The 19,812-nt window shown below is 41.8% G+C and overlaps 1 protein-coding gene across 1 annotated transcript in view; it reads right to left on the bottom strand.

Annotated features, from left to right (window-relative positions):
* Nucleotides 1-337: 337 nt before the first annotated feature.
* LOC125230233 (rab9 effector protein with kelch motifs-like) overlaps nucleotides 338-19,812 on the bottom strand; it is a 59,284-nt gene continuing 39,809 nt past the window's right edge. The window contains exons 3-7 of the mRNA XM_048135327.1: nucleotides 5,581-5,732; nucleotides 4,244-4,436; nucleotides 3,659-3,805; nucleotides 3,280-3,438; nucleotides 338-3,057 (exon numbers count right to left, since the gene is read on the bottom strand). Of these exons, the coding sequence (XP_047991284.1) occupies nucleotides 2,147-3,057; nucleotides 3,280-3,438; nucleotides 3,659-3,805; nucleotides 4,244-4,436; nucleotides 5,581-5,732 (1,562 nt within the window). The 3' untranslated portion in view covers nucleotides 338-2,146. The remainder of the gene's footprint in view (nucleotides 3,058-3,279; nucleotides 3,439-3,658; nucleotides 3,806-4,243; nucleotides 4,437-5,580; nucleotides 5,733-19,812) is intronic.

Raw genomic sequence — 19,812 nt, 5'->3', positions numbered from 1 at the left:
GGGAGACTCCACCCCATAAATTATATGTAAGTACGGTTTTTTATGAAATAAAGAAATTTGTAACGTTTCAGTAATAAACTAGTCACGTTACGCTAAAATGTATTCAGTTTACCATTATTGCAGTACAGTTCTTTTTTAGTCCAAGGTGGCCAGTTATTAGAAGGGGACCAGCTACTGGGTGGCTAGCCGAATGGCACAATCGCTCACGAAACGCTCACGAAACGAAGCGCTAGTAGATATCTATCTCTATCGCGCTTGCGTATTGGCGCGACAGAGCCAGCGGCGTATCGCTTTCGTTTGGCGTCGGAGAAATGCCATTCGGCTACGGGGCCTGGCAATTTACCCTACATGAGTTGGCAAGTCTTATTACAAAACCATACGTTTTAGAATTGTATTCGGGACAGTGAACGTGTTAAGTACAGTCAACAGAACAGTGGAAACAGTACCACACTCTACTACTATCAATCAGTCTTGCGGTTGCGTGCCACCGTTAGTCTAGTCAACGAGGGCGCTGGCGCCGACAATAATTTCACCCGTTTCCATTGGCTGAATATAGGTAACTTTCTACGCTGGTGCTATGTACTGTAATGTAATGCCTATATAATGTATATTTAAAATTGTATTTACTGTCTGACAAAAAAGAGTAAAAAATAATAGGAGCGCCATGTGAACTGTTTTGCATGTGGCAACTGTTGAGTCATTTTAGTATAAGAAAATTAGGTGTTGCTATGATAAATAGTTATTTGTTATACAAGAGTGCAAAGTTGTATTTTAACGCCGAGTGTGGAATTAAAAAACGAGCAAGCGAAAGGATTCTATAGTTGAAAGATCTACCAATTTTACACAAGTTAAAAAGTGACAGACCCTGACACTGTTATGATTTTTTTATACTACGTCGGTGGCAAACAAGCATACGGTTCGCCTGATGGAAAGCGGTCACCGTAACCTATGGACGCCTGCAACTCAAAGAGTGTCACATGCGCGTTGCCACCCCATTAGAAACCCACCCCACTACACCCACCCACCCCATTAGATTGATTTTGCAATTTTCTATTATTTTAATATCCCGGGAAAGTTATTGTCGGGGCCAGTATTCCACGTTGACCGAATACATACAAACATAATAGTAAACTTACCGAGTAAAACAATATTGGTCTACAAATAAAACAGTATAAAAACAACGGAACAACGAACAACTTAATGTACAGAGGTATCCCTTAATACTTGAGTTGGCTACGCCTTAACGTTCAATAAGCTTAAAGTCCGGAGATATTAGTTAAAGCCTGGCCAGACATATATGACTAGGCGCCATGTTGCGGACTTTCATTAGAACTATTTTTTTCTTACTAAATTGAACTGTGAACATACCTTAGAATAACAGCGCCCTCTTGACAATTGTCATATTATATTTCTGGTCAGACTTTAGTTGCATTGGATATTTTTCTCAAGTTGACAATCATTGTGCTTAATAAGCGTGAAACTCTGGAGATTCCTTGGAATAAACATTTGAGGCAAGAAAATATGACCTTGAATAATGTCAATTTCGTTCTTGTGCAATAGGTAAATTTTCTTACTCCTTGACTGGTGTTAAAAGGGGCCATCTATATAGTACGTCACGCAAAATCGCATTTTTTTATGATGGCTGCCCCCTTAAAACATAAGTGGCAACTCCAGTCTTAATATCAGCTTCTTGATTATAATTTTATTAATCGATAGAAGAATGGACGTTACAGATCCCTAAGTTATCCTACAAGGCATACTGCCAACGCTAGAAGCGCTCAAGAGCGTTAAACACGTAATACCCTCTACCCTTTGAGAGAACACGAATACTTATACTTACCTGAAAAATTACCAACATTTCCCTGAATGGCAGTTTGATCCGTTTGGACGTGGAACACATAAAAGAGAACGCGTTTTACGCTCCTGAATCGCTAGAAGTACCTATATTATAGTGTTTTCGCGCAGAGGTTGCTTTCTGATGGTGGAAAAACGGTTTGCAAATCGCATGGAACCTGCATTTATTAGTAACACCTGTTTGTAACGATCTAACAGACATCAAAAATAGCAACCCCAACGCGAGCACTCGAATCTCAAAACTTCACTTATGAGAAAAATATATTTAAGTCTAGCAAGAAAACGGACGAATCTACAACAGCCTGTAAGTCCAGAGGGACAGGGGGCTCTGGAGTCGAGCCACGTGCGGCGGCTCTCGGCCTCCCACCAGGAGTAAATGGAGTTGGGTGTCCCCACCATTGCGCTGAGCACTTCGCGTACGGCGCTCCCCTAGATCGTGCAGCTCGATATCCCCCGCTCCTACTCCTGAGTCAGGAGTCAATGCTGCTAATGCTCGGACATCGGGCCCTAAGTAATGAGGATTGCAGAATCCGAGCGATGCCCCTGATAATCTGTTAACTCGTTCAGCGCTCGCGTAATCTGATGTCGACAATTCACCCTCCTCCTCTTCAGTAGTAGTCACATCTTTACTAAACCTGACTGACGCAGATTTAGGAATCGCCACAACTTTTGGGGTATCCAACCGTCGCATTTGCACGTCATCTTTTTTGCGCATACTCTCTATTTCACGCTTCATATCCTCTTCCTCATCGGAGTCTAGATATACTAGCTTAGCGGCCTCGACTGGGGATAACACTGGAGTCGGTAATACCATGTCGGCGAAATCTGGGACAGAGATAGGTTCCCGAGAGATATCAGAACGGAAGCGTTCGGCCTCGTCGGCTTCTTTCGGGCCAGCGTCGCTCGAGCGTTCTATGACGTAGGAAGAATGTGATTTTGATAGCTGGGAGTTTGCTAGGCTTTCCGTGGAATCTTGACCTAGGGCGGAGTAGCTACAGCGGGCGGCTCTACGCATATGTATGGAGGATAGTCTAGAAAGTTCTTTGAGGAGACTCGCGGGGGGGTCTGGACGGGTGGCGACGGGTGTGGGGGCGGGCGCGGAGCGGATGCGGCGCGGAGCCCCGGGGACAAGGAGAGCGCAGCAGTCCACGCGCGGAGAAGGCCAGTTTACGCTCTGCACGATGCGCTCCCATGTCTCGGTTGCTAAAACAAGGATTTATAAAAGGTTAATTAGCCAGTTTGTAACAATTTAAGTAAATGCCAAAACCCCACAACAAAGCACCATCTATCTACTTTACTCATAGGAAAAAGACGCTAAATCAGAAAGAATTCATGGCCTCAAAGAGGCTCAGGAGCTCCGGGCGGGGAGCGCTGTTTACAAAACCCTTGAGCTTTATCGTTACAAGCAGACAGATAGGTACGTACCGAAGTGAAATCTCCACAGCTCATTGCAGGCATGCCCGTCAGCTTCTCCCCCGAAGATGTACAGGTGTGCCCCCGCACGAAGCCCCGCGTGCCCCACGCGCGCGCCCGGCCAGCCGCGGGAGCCCCGGGCGGGACGCACTGCTGTCCAGACGCGAGACACTGGAACAAACGAATTATTAACCCAGTAGAAAATGAAGTGTCCAAGAAGAGACAGAGCCTGGCGTCCAGTATCGGAAGCATCAGAATGCTCTTTAATAATCCTACTGACCAACACTGACGTGTAGCAAGCAAGAGATAAGCTAATATAGGTCGTGAAGAGATGCTACATGCTGGTGCCGATGCCATGTTCGCTCTTCACACAGGGTGCCACAGTACTTACTGGTGTCATAGTGCCACAGGTCAGCACAGGCCCTCAAGTCACTCTGTCCACCATGCACGTATAGACGCGCGTCGTGAAGAGCAGCTGCATGTCGGTGCCGAGCTGGACCCGCATTCGCTGTTCGCACTTGGTGCCACGATTCCGATTCTGAAAATAAAAATATTTTTTTAACCATCAGTCAGAAGACCAGAAGGCACTTCTTCAAGCTGAATTTCTACGCCATCCATGAGAAACTCTCTCACTGCCGCATGCACTATTGTTTGTTACCTAATTTAGCTGCTGTGCAAGGTCGTGCAGGATCAGGATGTCGATAACTTGAAGGGCTGCAGGTTTAAGTCGTCGGTTGTGGTCACGGAAATAGTTTTAATATGACTATTTAATTTTTTTGGTTTTATTTTGACTAATTCCAATAAGGTCTAGTTTACCCTTCGGGTTGGAAGGTCAGATGGCAGTCGCTTTCGTAAAAACTAGTGCCTACGCCAAATCTTGGGGTTAGTTGTCAAAGCGGACCCCAGGCTCCCATGAGCCGTGGCAAATGCCGGGATAACGCAAGGAGGATGATGATGAGTTTTATTTTGAACTTACCATAGTGAAAAGCCCACAGCTCATTAGTAGACCCCCTCAAATCCTTATATCCCCCGAAGACCAGCAGACAATCCTTCAGCGCATGAGCAGAATGCCCACGTCGGCCTCTAGGTCCGGCCCCCCCGCCCCGCGCTCGCGGGCCGCGTCTCCCGGGTGGAGCTGGCTGGCCGGGCAGCTTGCGCCATGAGCCGAGCTGGAATGGCACAATTAATTAAGTTTATCACAATAATACATTGTAAAGTGAATGCAACATTAACACTGCTTCATCTCACTCTATATATAAATAGCGTAACCTGTAGACAGAATAAACCTAGATACGTTACAAGCAAGTCGTTCTTTAGTCTCCATTGCACATGGCGACCCTGCCAGGATATGTGATGTGGTGACTAAAGGTGAGGTGAAGCAGTGTGAGTGAGGTATTGCATTCACACTACATGCTACGCCTTGGCCATAATCTGCCATATGACGCTTGATCATTCAATTTGGTCACCGTGTGTCGATACACGATCGCAGGCGTAGCGTGAGCTCGATACAGTCGAAACCCTCGGGTGGGGCACGATTGGCATGAACATTGTTTTACATCGAGGGAGCTACTCTGACCCCTGCGGCGAGCTTCGCAGCAGGGGGCGAGCAAATGACGCGGTGTGTGGATGAAAGGAGGGGTTTATGGTTTCATCGGGGAAGTTGTTGATAAGCCTGAATATGGATTTAAACTACAACGTTTATGGCATTTTTTTTACTACACTGTTAATTAGGAATAGGTAGGTAACTGTAAAATGAGGTTGTTCTTGTTATTATCCTAAGATTTCCAGAGGTGCAAAAGGGATTTCATAGCACCATGCCATTTTCGAGGGTTAACTGGTGAAACCCGATAAATCGAGATAATTTGTCTTTGAAATAACAACATTGTGGATTGCACATAGTTCGAATTTCAAAAACTAGTTTGCTCAACTAAGGGCCACTTGCACCAACGAAAAAGAAGGGGTTAACCCACCATTTTATATGGAATTTGACAGATGACAGCCCACTATTAACCTCGAGTTAAGTGGTTGTTGCAAGTGGACCTTATCGGATTTCACCAGTAAACCCTCGTTTTATCTTCTGCGATCCCTTTAGCCTCGCTCCAATTCAGCCTGATCGCTGCACAACGGTGCTCTATGTAAATTATAAATTGTACCATGGACCCAGAGGCGCACTAGCTTCGCTTACGAAGACATACAGCTTGTTGCCGTGTGCGGGGCAAGAATGGTCTCGTAAGAATGAGATGGCTCTCCTCTCTAGAACAGCCAGCACACGCCATCATAGTGCATAGTTATTATAATGAATTTTGTAGTTACCTCAGTATCGTAGACCCAGAGAGGCGTATCACCCAACGCACCAGCTTCACCTCCGAAGACATACAGTTTGTTGCCGTGAGCGATGCAGGAATGCTCCTGCAATGAGGGTGGAGGCTCACCACGGCATGCTAGGCGCTCCCATTCTCCCGTCGCTGTAACAAAAGAACGATAACTGTGAAGTATAATATTGCATCAACCAATCTTTTAGGTATAGATCCGAATATCTCCATTGTCCATATATGTACCAACTAGCTTTTCTCCGCGGCTTCGCTCGCGTTATTTCGAAAATTGCGGAATGTTCCATACAAACTTCCACCCCCCATTTTAGGGAAGTGGGGGAATAGAAAGATACAAAATGTAGCCTATGTCACTCTCCATCCCTTCAACTATCTCCACTTAAAAAATCACGCCAATTTGTCGCGCCGTTTTGCCGTGAAAAACGGACAAACAACAGACACACACACACTTCCCCATTTATAATATAAGTATGGATATGATAAATCACTACAAATAAGCCTAACAATACAGGCATCTAGGCAGATGAAACCATTGATACCATTAATAATGTAGGTATGTACGGCTTTTATAAAGCCAGTAGATAGGTACTGTACAACCTAACATAATATAATACGACTCACATAATTTCTACACAGCAAAAATATAATTGCAAAGTCGAGTCATCTCGGTTCAGTCGCCATACTAATGACATCGTTAGGATTTGGGGCTCCGCTCACTCGTGTGATGTCTTTATTTATCCTTCTTCGTATTTATCAAATACAGAAAACGTTTTTATAAGTCGTGTAAAGCCTTTTCAGCTTTTTGGATTTTGTAAGCTGATTTTCAGGAGGATTCCCTTCGCAAGCATTATCAAATTGATGGCAAAAAGTGTTTTGACTTTGACCACAATTTCACCTGTTGATGATGATAAGAGCCGAATAAATTCTAGCCATTCTAGGATGGAGCATGTGCATATAGGCACTATAGGAATAGATAGATTGCATAATTGCAAGAGTTGCAAGGATTTAGTTCGACTTCTTAGCCTTACGTATACTTTTCCATTTATCGACCGATTCTGTCCGACTGAACCCATTTAACTAAAGGGCCCTAGACGGTCGAAAGCCATTCATCCCTTCACTCATTGACGTAAGCTCCGATCTCTAATGATAGATGGAGCATAAAATTCTACCTACTCCCTATAGGGACTAGGTACTAGGACTCCCTACATGCATCAATTGAAAACATCATTGACTTTAGAAGTCATTCAAAAAAATTGTGTCAGTAAACAAATAAATTATCCCATCTGAGATAAAAAGTATTCTATTCCTGGTAAGGCCTGGAGCCTGGTAAGGCGTGGAGCGGATTGGACTCACACCACTTGTATCTCTCAAACCACAGAATATATAAAAGTACAAGTAATCGTAAAGACAGACAGACTATCTTTTGTAGGTAATATTATTGTACTTATGGATATGTTAGACTTCTCGCCAGAATGTGGTCTCTAGTCTGCGAGCCTAATCAGGTCGAGACTGTCGAGAGCCGCTGAATGCTCGATGTCAGCAGCTTTTCTGTCGACGACGCAGATTTAATCGGCCGTCTCCATCTAGAAACTTGTCGAATTGACTCAATTCATACTGAGAGCTGATTTGTATGTACATATATAGTACCTGCTATATACTGCAAGTAAGGATCACAATATTAGAACATTTTACGTTTCGGTGTTCGTAAAGGTTTCATAATGCATTGTCTGAGTAGTCTGTGAGGCTAATCAGGTCGAGAGCCGCTCAGCTGAGCCGAGCAGTTTTTCTGACGGCGCGGCAGAACTAATCGGCCGTTTCCATCTAGAAACGACGAGAATCGTGACAACTTGAATCTGTTTACTGCGATGCCTATTTGTATGTTCATACCGCAGGTAAGGGTTACAATATTAGAAAATTGTACGTTTCGGTCTTTCTAAAGGCTTCAGTAGCCTGTGAGGCTAACGAGGTCGAGCGCCGCTGAGCTGAGTGCTCGAATCAGCAGCTTTCCGACCGCAACAGATTTAATCGTCTGTTTCCATCTAGAAACGTGACAACTTGACTTAGTTCAGTTTAGCCTTGCGCTGCCGCTTGGAATTCTATTATATAATATACACCCTGTTTTTATTGAATTCCGTTAACTTTAAGGGAAGGTTCTTTAGATCAAATACAATTACCTAATTTATCTAAGAAACTAGCGTCTTAACTCTCAGTGCGTTTTCACATTATCCGATCCGATATCGGATCTAGGACCGATATCCCATACATTTAAGCCGCCATGTTTGATTTTTGCCTTTGAAATTCTTCCGACATCCGAAATCGGATCGGATAATGTGAAAACGCACTTACGGTTATCGAGTTATTAAAAAAATAAAGATAATTACTGAACACAAGTGTGACAGCCTTTACCAATTCCTAATGTTATTTGTTTTGACATGTGCCGTCAATCACTTGACACTAACTTGAATGTTATTCTTAAGGGTCTCTCACACTAATAAATCCATTTATTATATGTACATGAAAATGTTGAATTTTTTTTTGCGAATTTAACTAAAAGTTATTTATAGGGTGGTTCCTGATAATGAACCTATCTACGTGTCGAATTTAACGGAAAACAAAAAAAAACACGCTGTATATTTTTAGAGATTCAGCTACTTAGCATGTACTTAAATAGCTTAAACACTCTACATACATTGAGATACTTTGGATCGCTTTAATCCTTTTCCAGACAAAGACGTTCATTTCATATAATGCAGTTTTATGATAATAAAATATCGTTTTTTGTAGAGAATAGACTACTATATTCTTAAATATACGTTGCACGGGATGTTTCGATTACTTTTGAACACTAATTTTCACCTTCAAAGTTTGTCCATCGATATTTTCTCCATATCCTGTGCGTCCGCGGTATTGCACCTCACTCACACACAGAAAGTCTTATTGAGGCCCTAATATACGTAAAACACGTAGCCAGTATGGTTCTAGCCGCCGGTGTAAAGGTTTGTGTGTGAGGTGCTGCGGTCTTGTGGTTAGAAGTTTTCAAAGTGTGACGTTCGGAGTTTGTAACAGGTATGTCCACTTTATTCTGGCATGATTATTTTAAAATATTAATACGGCAGTTTTTTTACCAATAACATTTTAATGTTGTATTGAAGTATAACTATATATATTAAAATTATGACAGTTGTATTATCAACAGTTTCGGAGATAATATCTAGTTAATCGGATTTTCACTACACCCTGTGTAACTTTATCCTGCCATCACTCTGCAGGGTAAAGTGACTGTTGACAGGATAAAGAAACACAAGTAAAAAAAAGCTATTTTGACATGGTTTTTACTAACTTGCAATGTATGTATGTATGTATGTTTGTATGTATGTTGAGGTCAAATCTTGCAACCCAATTTGAAGCAGAAATATTCAACCGACTGAGCTGAAATTTTGTATACACGCTGCGGATGACGTTCGCATATAAGCGCCGATATGGGGCATTGGGTCCTTCGATATTGGGCTATAGTCTGCTCAGCGCCGAAGCAGTCCCGACGAGGCTAGGAACCAATTTGATAAAATGTTCCTCGGAGTACCAATTTTGGTTTGAATTTAAGCCCAAGTACTTAATTTGGGGCGTAAGAGGGACCGCCTCACCGCCAATAGGCAAGGCAACATCCCTATCGCTCTTGCATATAGGCATTACAGAACCAGATTGCATTTCGATCGGCGTATAGCGTCAACAATTATCATTTTGGCTAGGTCGGCAGCAATCACTTTCTTCGGGCAGAAGCCAACCTTTCCTTCGAAAACCACGTCATCGGTCGTGGCAAGTAACACCGCAAGCCCAAACAAATTAATGCGCCTAACTGTGAGCTCAGTTGCCACTGTGGCTCTCCTTATTATCCTGGTACTTTCTTCCCCTCACGGCTACTATTGTGTCATCGGCATAACAAATGGTGATCATGCGGAGAAGTTGGACTACTCTGATAGCCAAGTCAAAGCCAATGCTCCAGAGCAGGCGCCCAGTACCGACCCCTGTGGAAAACTGTGGGTAGGTTATGATTATTATGAATATGCATGTGGGTAAGAAGAAGAATAAAGAAATCAGTCTTGATTTGAGCACGTAGTCTCATTGACCTGTCCCTATACGTTTATATGGCGCAGCCGGTAGGAACACCACACTCCATTCGCCTTTCTAGGCATCTTCCTCCTGATTCATTGAGCAGTACTCTATCTGCAAGGTAATACCCTATGGTGAATGATGATCTTCAAATAGAAAGGCGCATCGTGGAAGCAATGCGCCTATTTTATTACCACATAAGGAAGAAAGCCGAAGTAATTGGCAATGTCAAGAGATACTGAGATAGCTCCCTGCCTTTTCTCTGCTACCAGACCGCTGTATTTATGCAGCGCATCAATTGCGTCTATCGCTCCTCCCAGAACCCGATCTCTGATGTTTGGGCACGTGTCTTTCAAAATGCGTGCACAGCAGTAGATGAGACTTACGATGATGCGCTCAACATCGTGCCAGTTTCATCTAGGAGGGCAATGGGACGGTATCCTAAGGGACAGTCAGCTGGACTACCCTTTTTTCGAAAGGCACAGTCTGCCCACCTTCCAACGAGAATTTATACTCTCTCGGAGGCAGTCGTCAATGTGGCCACGTAATCTACTTCCAAGATGTTTAAAGAGCCAAGGCACACCGTCCGGCCCTAGAGTGGCCCTCATTTTAAATACTGACCTCATTATCTCGACATCTGTTACCAAGGAGACATCAAGGAGACGAACCAACTCTTCCACTGGGGCAGCCGTTGCAGGCATTACTTATTATTATTTATTATTATTATTATTATTTATTTGATACACTAGCAGCTCTTCGAGCTGATGCGTGTATATCACTGCACTTGTGTTTATTTTGCACTCTTCAAAGTTCTAATATAATTGTCCAGTCTATTTTTGAAACAGTTCACTGACGGCGCGCTAATAACAGTTTCTGGTAGAGAGTTCCACATATTGACTATGCGATTCGGCAGGAAGTGTTTCTTAGGGTTGCTAGCACATGGAGGTTTGATAAGCTTTTTAGAATGCCCTCTTAGTTTTGAGTTCTGGCTTAGTATATATAGGTCTTTCATATTATTCACATTGTAGTGTCCAGACAAGATTTTGTAAGTCTCAATGAGATCACCACGCTTTCTTCTATCCTCCAATGATGTAAGACCTAATTCCTGAAGCCGTTCGTTGTATGGCTTATCTTTCAGTGAAGCGACCATTTTAGTAGCTCTTCTCTGGACTTTTTCTAATAGTGTAATATCCTTTTTGAAGTAGGGGGACCATACCTGAAAAGCGTATTCAAGCAAAGGACGTAGGTATGTCTTGTAAATCCCAACAAAAAGATCCTTAGTGATCACATGGAATGCCTTTCGAATCATATACAGCATAGAATTTGCTTTCTTCGTTATATTGGTGATATGCGTGCCCCATTTCAGGTCATGCGAAACAGTGATGCCCAGGTCTCTTTGACTGGTAACAGCTTGCAGGGGAACAGAATCAATGTTGTAACCTAGTTTCGGGTTGGTTTTCCCAATGTGAAGAACTGTGCATTTGTCAGGATTTAGCGATATGAGCCAGTCTTTAGTCCACTGGACTATGCGGTCTAAGTCACTTTGGATAATGTTATTAGTTATAAGTGGATTACCCATAACTTTGGTATCGTCAGCAAATATTGATAGTTCTGATTGCACTACACTCTTTAGGTCTGTTATAAATATGCCGAACAGAATTGGTCCGAGCACTGAGCCCTGCGGGACACCACTATAGACATTGTGAGCACTAGATAAAGTTTCTCCTACTCTTACTTTAAATATCCTGTGAGATAAAAAGTCCGATATCCATTCAAGGAGTTGACCACGAATCCCAAAGTGCTCCAATTTAGCAATAAGCCTTCTAATAGGTACACGGTCGAATGCCTTCTCGTAGTCTAAGTATATAACGTCCGTAGGCTGACGATTGTCCCAGTCACGTGTCCACTTATCAAGGCATAGAAGAAGATTCGTTACGGTAGATCTCTTGGGTACGAAGCCATGCTGCTCATCGATTATTACATTCTCCTTATTGATAAAATTCCTCAACTCAGTGACTATAATTTTCTCCATGGTTTTGCAGACTATGCTTGTGAGGCTGATAGGACGGTAGTTAGCAGCAACAAACTTATCACCTTTCTTGTAAATAGGAGTTACATGGGCTTCCTTCCAGTCTCGCGGTAGTTTTCCATTCTTGAGGGATAAATTCATTATAAGAGTCAGCTCATCAACAAGCACGCTCCTGCACTTTTTAAGAAAAATTGAGGGCAAACTATCTGGGCCCATTGATGTAGAGTCACTGAATGTTACTAACGCTTTTGCCACATTCTCAGGCGTGAAGCATACTGACTCTATTGAATTCTCCACTCGCGGCAGCTGAACGTCTGGAATGCTGATGTGTGGTGGTTCACAAACAAAAGATCTCTCAAATTGATGAGCAAAAAGCTCAGCAGCAGCTCTTTGATCATTGGTGACATTACCCTTCTCATCTCTCAGTGAAGGTGGCACGGACACCTCAGAGGAAAGCTGCTTACGAATGTAACTATAAAATGATTTCGGACCACAGTTGACTACTCCCCTTTCAAATTCAGCTCTTAATTTTCTGACCAATGTCACCAATTTATTATTTTCAGTTCTATAAGCTTTATATGATTTTTCACTGCCATTTAATGTATACTCTCTCCAAAGTTTTAATTTATTGTTAACCTTTTCTAGTACTTGCTTTGTAATCCATGGTTTGTTTATGTTTAACTTTTTGTTTTTAGCTGACAATGGTACACGAGTTTCGATTGCGGCGTGTGATTTTGACTTGAATTCCTTCCAAGCTTCTTCAACGTTAACCTGCCCGGTGTGGCATGAAGTATTCAATGAAATTGTTTTCATAATTTCCTGAAAATCCGCTTTATAAAAGTTTCTTCTTACTTGTTCTATACATGTATTTCTGTTCGATTTTAGCTCAATCTGTAATGTTGCTAGGAGTACTAAGTGGTCGCTTTTTCCTATATTGGGATAGTATTGAATTTTGGTACAGAGGTTTTCTTCGTTACACATAATTAAGTCAAGTATAGATTCTTCGCTATTTCGCTTTCTTGTTATTTCAGTCACTAGTTGGGTTAGATTACTGTTTAGATACATATCAAGAAAGTTAGCATGTATTGTATTGTACTTATCGGTATCTACATCAATCAGGGGCCACTTGAGATCCGGCAAGTTAAAATCACCCATTATTAACACGGGGTTGGGATCCATAGCAGCATGACTAATAGTTTCAAATAATAGACGATCAGCCTCTTCAAATGTGTAATGAGTTGGTCGATATATTCCCGCAATTGTAATTGTAAAAGTTTCGTACTTTAAGTTTAGCCACAATGCCTCAACCTGGGGGTGAGAGTTATACACCGGGTGTGGTATTACTTGTAAAGGTCTGCCGTAGAGCGTATGAGATATGTATGTAGCGACTCCTCCCCAGCCCGTTCCTTTAACTCTATCGTGTCTGTATAGTGAATATCCATTAATTTCCACCAAACTATCGTTTATCGATGGCTTTAAGTGTGTTTCAGTAATAACAATACAAGTTGGTTTTAATCTATTAACTTCAATAATAAGCAAATCTCTTTTAGCCGTTAGGGATGCCAAGTTCGTGTATAAGAATGTGAATTCTACTATCCCCAGATCATTATTTATAACTTTTTTGTACTAATAATCTTCGGGGAGTTGTTCACATATTTCAAAGTCAAATCAGTTTCACCGTTGTCAGTTCTCTGTTGTAATTCTTCACGTAACTTTTTTAAATAGTCCCGCTGATAGGGTGTTAGATCATTTTTAGCCGACACGTTACTAGGAAGCTTACTATTATTTTTTAGTACCTTAAGAGCAGCTTTTTTACTTGCGAAGATGACTTTGAGTGGGCGGGCCACGGCGTCAGTCCTAGGCTTGCCGAGTCGGATTACGGCCGCCGGCTCCTCCGCCTCCGGCACGTCCGCCAGAGCCGCACGCACCTGCGATAGATCATGTGCAACACGTACCTCCTTGTCCCGGGCGACGTCGCCAGTCTGCCGCGTACACTCACCAATCCCAAACATAATAACGTTCGCACTACGTCTTTTCCTCTCTGCTATCTCTGCCAAAATACACTCCATGCTAGAACCTTCGCTTTGTTTACTTTTCATGGCCTCAATTTCAGCTTTCAGCTGGGTCACCATATTCCTTAGAGCTGGCAACTGCCGTACTCCCAGTTCACACTCCGGACACAGATATTTAAGTGTAGGAGATTGTAGCACTACAACTCTCAACTCCGTAGCCAACAACCCACTGCATTTAACACATATGAACCTTTCACAGCCATGACATTTAATTCTTGGGTTTTTTTCATCCACTCTTGGTATTTCCTTATCGCATTTAAGACAAATTGGCATTTTGAACACTGGTTGACAATTTCGCTTTGAGGTTATGTATTGGTAAAATAGTCAGTCAGATATTATAGGACAAAAATTTTTGCGAGATAACACTTCCACTTTGTTTTTGTATTATACTAAGCACAAAACTCCTAATTATACTGCGCAATAACAACATTAACGTATTTTAAAGCAATAATAACAACATTAACGTATTTTAAAAAATAAAAGCAATATTTCTATGTCGGATCGTTATTAAAACACTACCCTGTCTAAGTGCACTCAAATGATTTCGGGTAGATCCAAAAAGGTACAAATATGGGTTAAACACATTACTCGTACTCGGAGCGTATTGTGACTTTGAGCGACATATTCGTAAATGGGTTAAGGCGGTTTCAGACGAATGTATTGTTTTGGGAAGACTGAGTGATGGACGTGGGCTTGACTTATTGTTACAGTGCGTCGCTAGCAATACAGAAACTTAATAGGTAGGTAATCGACTGATGTGGCTTATTTCACAATAGTGACATTTGTCGCCCTACAGGGCCTACAGTGACACTTCGCCGTTCATTGCCTGTTCAACAAGTAAATAATAATTGACGCTGTGTAACAATGTTACTTATCAAACCAGCACGGGAAGCATGGTCGCGCGATAGACGATAAAATATCAGGCCGTCCCTATTGCACTTACAAATAGTGCGATAGGGACGGCCTGCTATTTTATCGTCTATCGCGCGACCATGCTTCCCGTGCAGAAATAAGCACAAAATTGACAGTGTCAGTGTATAAAATATACGTTGGTATCAAAGAGGATCGAGTATTAGAGAGTTACTGTCAAAGTAAAATGTGTAATCACAGTGCATAGACAGCCATCTCTCGACACAAGCTTAAAACTTTTGAAACTCAGTTTTGACAATTTGGCCCATATTATTAGATTGATATGTGCTAAAATTTCAAATATTAATATTAGCGCCACCTAGGCCACCGTACCTTTTTCTGTATGGTATTGAGGTACGTTTTTTTCTTAGACTTTATCTGTCTATACGGAGTTACATATGTCTTTGGTTGGTATGAATTGATTGTATAAGCTTTGTCGGTTGTCGAAATCAGATACTAGGTTGATTTCGTAGTTAACAATGCGAACACGTAGACACTGTAAAGAATAGTGTGGATACTCGTAGTGGTAGTCCGAAAATGAACGCTAACCATGTACATATATCACACCCTACCACTTAACTAAGACTAAACACCTAAAGCTTATTGGCTTAATTATTAATCGTAGACAAGCATAATTTATCAGTTTTTAAAAGTTTGTTATAAAGGTACAAAATAAAAATTCATTGTGGCACTCCGTTTGTTTACATCTTAATGGCGTTTCCATAAACGCTTACAAGCCTGTATTGGCCCTAATCGATTGTCTTAATCTGTTATTAATTTATGTATGTATAAGGATGAGATAAAACACAATTTATCCAATACAGGTCCGCATTTTCTTATCTACTTATAACTAAACTATTACTAAACAGAAGCTAAGTAACTTAATGTTTATTATCAAGCCATAGGTGGCGAATGCGATATTATACCTTATTATGATTGCTATTGGAGTATAAATTTAAACCAATACATTGTATGTTATACAGTACTGTGATGTGTAAGCATACCTAATTAGATTAAGTAGGCTAGATGCTTTATATATGGAAACTGTATTACTCATAATGATCAGCTTATTCTATCTGTATTCTAATCGACATTACATATTGATGCCTTGGAGAGTCAACATGTGTTTCATTTATTAAACTCTACTACATCCCTACCGAATAGAACATGCACCAATAGCTTCGACCAATACATGGCGACCTTGCCAAAGCGTGTCAGCGTGTTGAGGAACTACGACCACTAAGGCTTCTCTGCAGCATTTCGTCGGTTTGCTATTTTCAAGATGGGGAAAACTGTGTCTAGAGTGGAGAAGGAAGAGGTCATCATAGCTCAGGCCGGTCAGGGCAATAGCGCCAGGACGAGTCAGGACATCAGCCACGCGGATGGGCAATCATACATAACGATGGCTATGGGAGTGATGATCACCGTTATCTTCGTCTATCTCGTCTGGAAAAGGATCCACAAGTGTCTGACGCAGAAGATCGAGCGCCAGGCGGCTGCTATGGTGATGCGCAGGCGTGCGTCCGTCTAAGGTGGCGGGCAGCGGCTGTCGTGGGGATTCCTGGAGCGCTGCGGATCGGCAAAGCAGTGTGAGTGTCCTACCACGAACTAAGTGACAAAGACTTTCATCGGACTACCGGAAAAATCATGTAAGTGTAGTGAAGTGACAAAGACTTTCATCGGCCTGCCGGGAAATCATGTAAGTGTAGTGAATTATTTTCCTATGGACTGTAGACCTTATCGTGTGGCGTTATATTAGCTTAAGGCTCGTTATAGTTATGCCAGATGTTTTAGAATTTTATAAGCGCATTAATTATTTTAAGGAATATTTGCTTAAGCTTGGGCCAGTTAGAAGAAGCGAGAAGTTAGGGCAGGAAAAATTTTCGGAAGCAAAGTCGGTTTATAACGAGTATAATGCCTATTTAGAGATTTATATTTCAAAGGTAGAAAAGGGGGAAGTGCCCCTCGACAATAAGGTACAACAGTATATTGCGGAAGTCGAAAGAGCATATGCTAAAATATTGCAACTGTTCGGGGAATCGCAACAATTAATTAATTCAAACATGGGTTCCAAATCGAATTTCGACTTGAAGACGGCAGTCTCTCTCTTGCCCGTCATGGATGATACTGAAAAGGTTTCTTTGCAATTAATCGACGCCATAGAGTTGTATGGGACAATGATAGTCGAAGCTGACATCCCGGTGTTGATAAATTTCGTTTTGAAAACACGTTTGTCTTACAATGCAAAACTGCGGTTAACAGGTACCTATACCACAGTAGCGAGTTTAATTGCAGATATGAAACTTCATCTGCTAACTCGGAGGTCGGATACCGCTTTGCAGAAACAGTTGCAGACGGCTGGGCAGGCGGGAAAGAGTATAGAGCAGTTCGGTAGAGATTTAGAGGATATTTTTGTCAAGCTGACAATTTCACAAGCCAATGGTGATTCGAGTGCTTACAGTGTTCTAAAACCCCTTAATGAAAGGCAGGCTATTCACAGGTTTACCAGTGGTTTGCGAAATGACCGGTTAAGTACGGTAATATCGGCTCGCAATTACACGTCTCTTAAAGACGCAATACAGGGTGCTAAGGATGAAGAGATTGCGATGACACCAACACCCTCAGAGCAGGTGTTCGCGGTGCGCGGTAGGGGTGCAAGAGCCCAAATAGCTTCGGGTCGTGGAAATGTATATTTCAACAGTAGGGTGTGTGCAGCGAGACACCCGCAGTACGAGTACAGGAAAACCGAAGGACGCGCTTCCTACTTGCCCAGAGGCAGAGGCGGTGGCGCTTTCAGGGGTGGTTTACGCGGCCATGGATATCGTAAGAGCTACGGGCATAATGGTAACGGTTTCGGACCCCGTAAGCCCCATAATAAGCAGTACGTAAACACGGCTCGTGAGTGCAATGACACGAACGAGTCACCAGCCAGATCGTCTGATCTTCAGTTTTTTCGTAACTAACACCTTACCTTATATTATGGCCTTCGGTAACGTGAATTCAGTTCAGCTTCACGTAAATGGAAAGTCGTTGACATGGCTATTGGACACCGGAGCGTCATTGAGTGCAGTCAAATATGGTTCGATAAGACCAACAGCTCCGATGATTCACCCACACACAACAAACGTAAATGGGCTAGGCGGTGTAATTACATCTGTTGGTTACAGCTATCTCGATTTATTTTATGAGACAAATGAATCATTTAGTCACAAATTTCATGTTTTTGAAAATTTACCGGTTGACGCGGACGGGATCCTGGGTCAGGATTTCTTAAAAAAATATAGAGGCAATATAGATTTTGAAACGGACGTTTTGAAATTGAAAAACGGTAACCGCACATCCTTTATACCGGTACGCGTTTACTCTACACATAGCAGTAACGAACAATCATTCATTGAGTTACCTTCGCGAAGTGAAATTTTTGTAAAAGTTCCCATTAATGTCGCGGGAGATTTTGTTGTTTATGCCAGCGAAGTATGCGAGGGTATTTTCATAGCAAATTCTTTGTCTAGAAGTACGGATGGTAATTTGACTGTTAAACTATTGAACACGCGAGAGCAGGTTGTGAGGATTAAGTGTGTTACTCCCGAAATTAGGCGACTGGAGGAATTTGACGTTCTTAATTTTGATGAATGTCCAAATAACGCCGAAAGAGTGAAACTGTTGCTTTCTTTGTTAAAATTGAATTATTTAAATTCGGAAGAAAACGCCAGCATCTCAAGTATTTGCGCTAAGTTTGCCGATATTTTTCACCTACCAGGTGATAAGCTGAATACCATGAACCTTTACGAACAAAAAATCCATTTAAAGCCTAATGAATCTCCAGTTTACAGTAAGCCATACAGATTGCCTCACTCTCAAAAAGCGGAAATTAAAAAACAAATCGATCAAATGTTACGAGATGACATAATCGAAGAGTCCTATTCGGAATGGGCTAGTCCTTTGTTAATAGTACCTAAAAAAGCAGATTCCAGCGGGGAAAAGAAATGGAGGGTCGTAATTGACTACAGAAAAGTTAACGAGCGTATAGAGAATGACAAATTTCCATTACCGAATATTACCGAGATATTGGATTCACTGTCTGGTGCAATTTATTTCAGCACCTTGGACCTTAATCAAGGATACTATCAAGTAAAACTCGACCCTAAGAGTAGGCAATACACGGCATTTTTGGCTGATAAGCACTACCAAATGAAGCGCCTCCCAATGGGTCTAAAAACGAGTGCTAGTGCGTTTAGCAGAGCGATGACAGTTGCAATGACGGGTTTGAATTACTTACAATGTATCGTTTACCTTGACGATATTATCGTCATGGGACGAAATCTTCAGGAGCATAGCAAAAATTTAATAGACGTATTTTCGAGGCTGAGGAAAGTCAACTTTAAACTTAACCCACTAAAATGTACGTTTCTAAAAAAGGAAATTTTATATTTAGGCCATTTAGTTACGTCAGATGGAATCAAACCAGATCCAAGCAAAATTTTAGCGATTAAAAATTATCCAACTCCAAAAAATGAAGATGAAGCTAGAAGGTTCGTAGCGTTTGCGAACTATTACAGAAAATTTATTCCGAAGTTTGCCGAAATAGCTCAGCCAATAAATAATTTATTTAAAAAAAACGTAGACTTTGTATGGACTAATGAATGTTCAGATGCATTTAATACCCTAAAAACAGCAATGAGTAACCCACCATTGCTACAATATCCTAACTTTTCAGAAGATAACGAGTTTAGAATACACACCGATGCGTCAGGGATAGCGATAGGCTGCGTTTTATCAAACGGAGATGGTTTACCTGTTGCTTACGCCAGTAGACCCCTGAACAAAGCGGAGAAAAATTATCCCACCATTGAGAAAGAGCTTTTAGCTATTTTGTGGGGAATAAAATATTTCAGACCTTATTTATTTGGACGACGTTTCAGAGTAATTACGGATCATAGACCGTTAGTCTATTTATTTAACATGAAGGATCCCTCCAGCCGCCTAACCAAATTCAAATTGTATTTACAGGAGTACGATTTTGTGGTAGAGTATTTGAAAGGTAAAGATAATGTGGCTGCAGACGCATTATCAAGGGTTGAGATAACTAGTGAACAGC

The sequence above is a fragment of the Leguminivora glycinivorella genome, chromosome 10 (assembly GCF_023078275.1).
Source record: "Leguminivora glycinivorella isolate SPB_JAAS2020 chromosome 10, LegGlyc_1.1, whole genome shotgun sequence".
Taxonomy (NCBI): domain Eukaryota; kingdom Metazoa; phylum Arthropoda; class Insecta; order Lepidoptera; family Tortricidae; genus Leguminivora; species Leguminivora glycinivorella.
The sequence above is the reverse complement of the archived record's forward strand: the minus strand, read 5'-3'. Positions and strand labels throughout refer to the sequence as shown.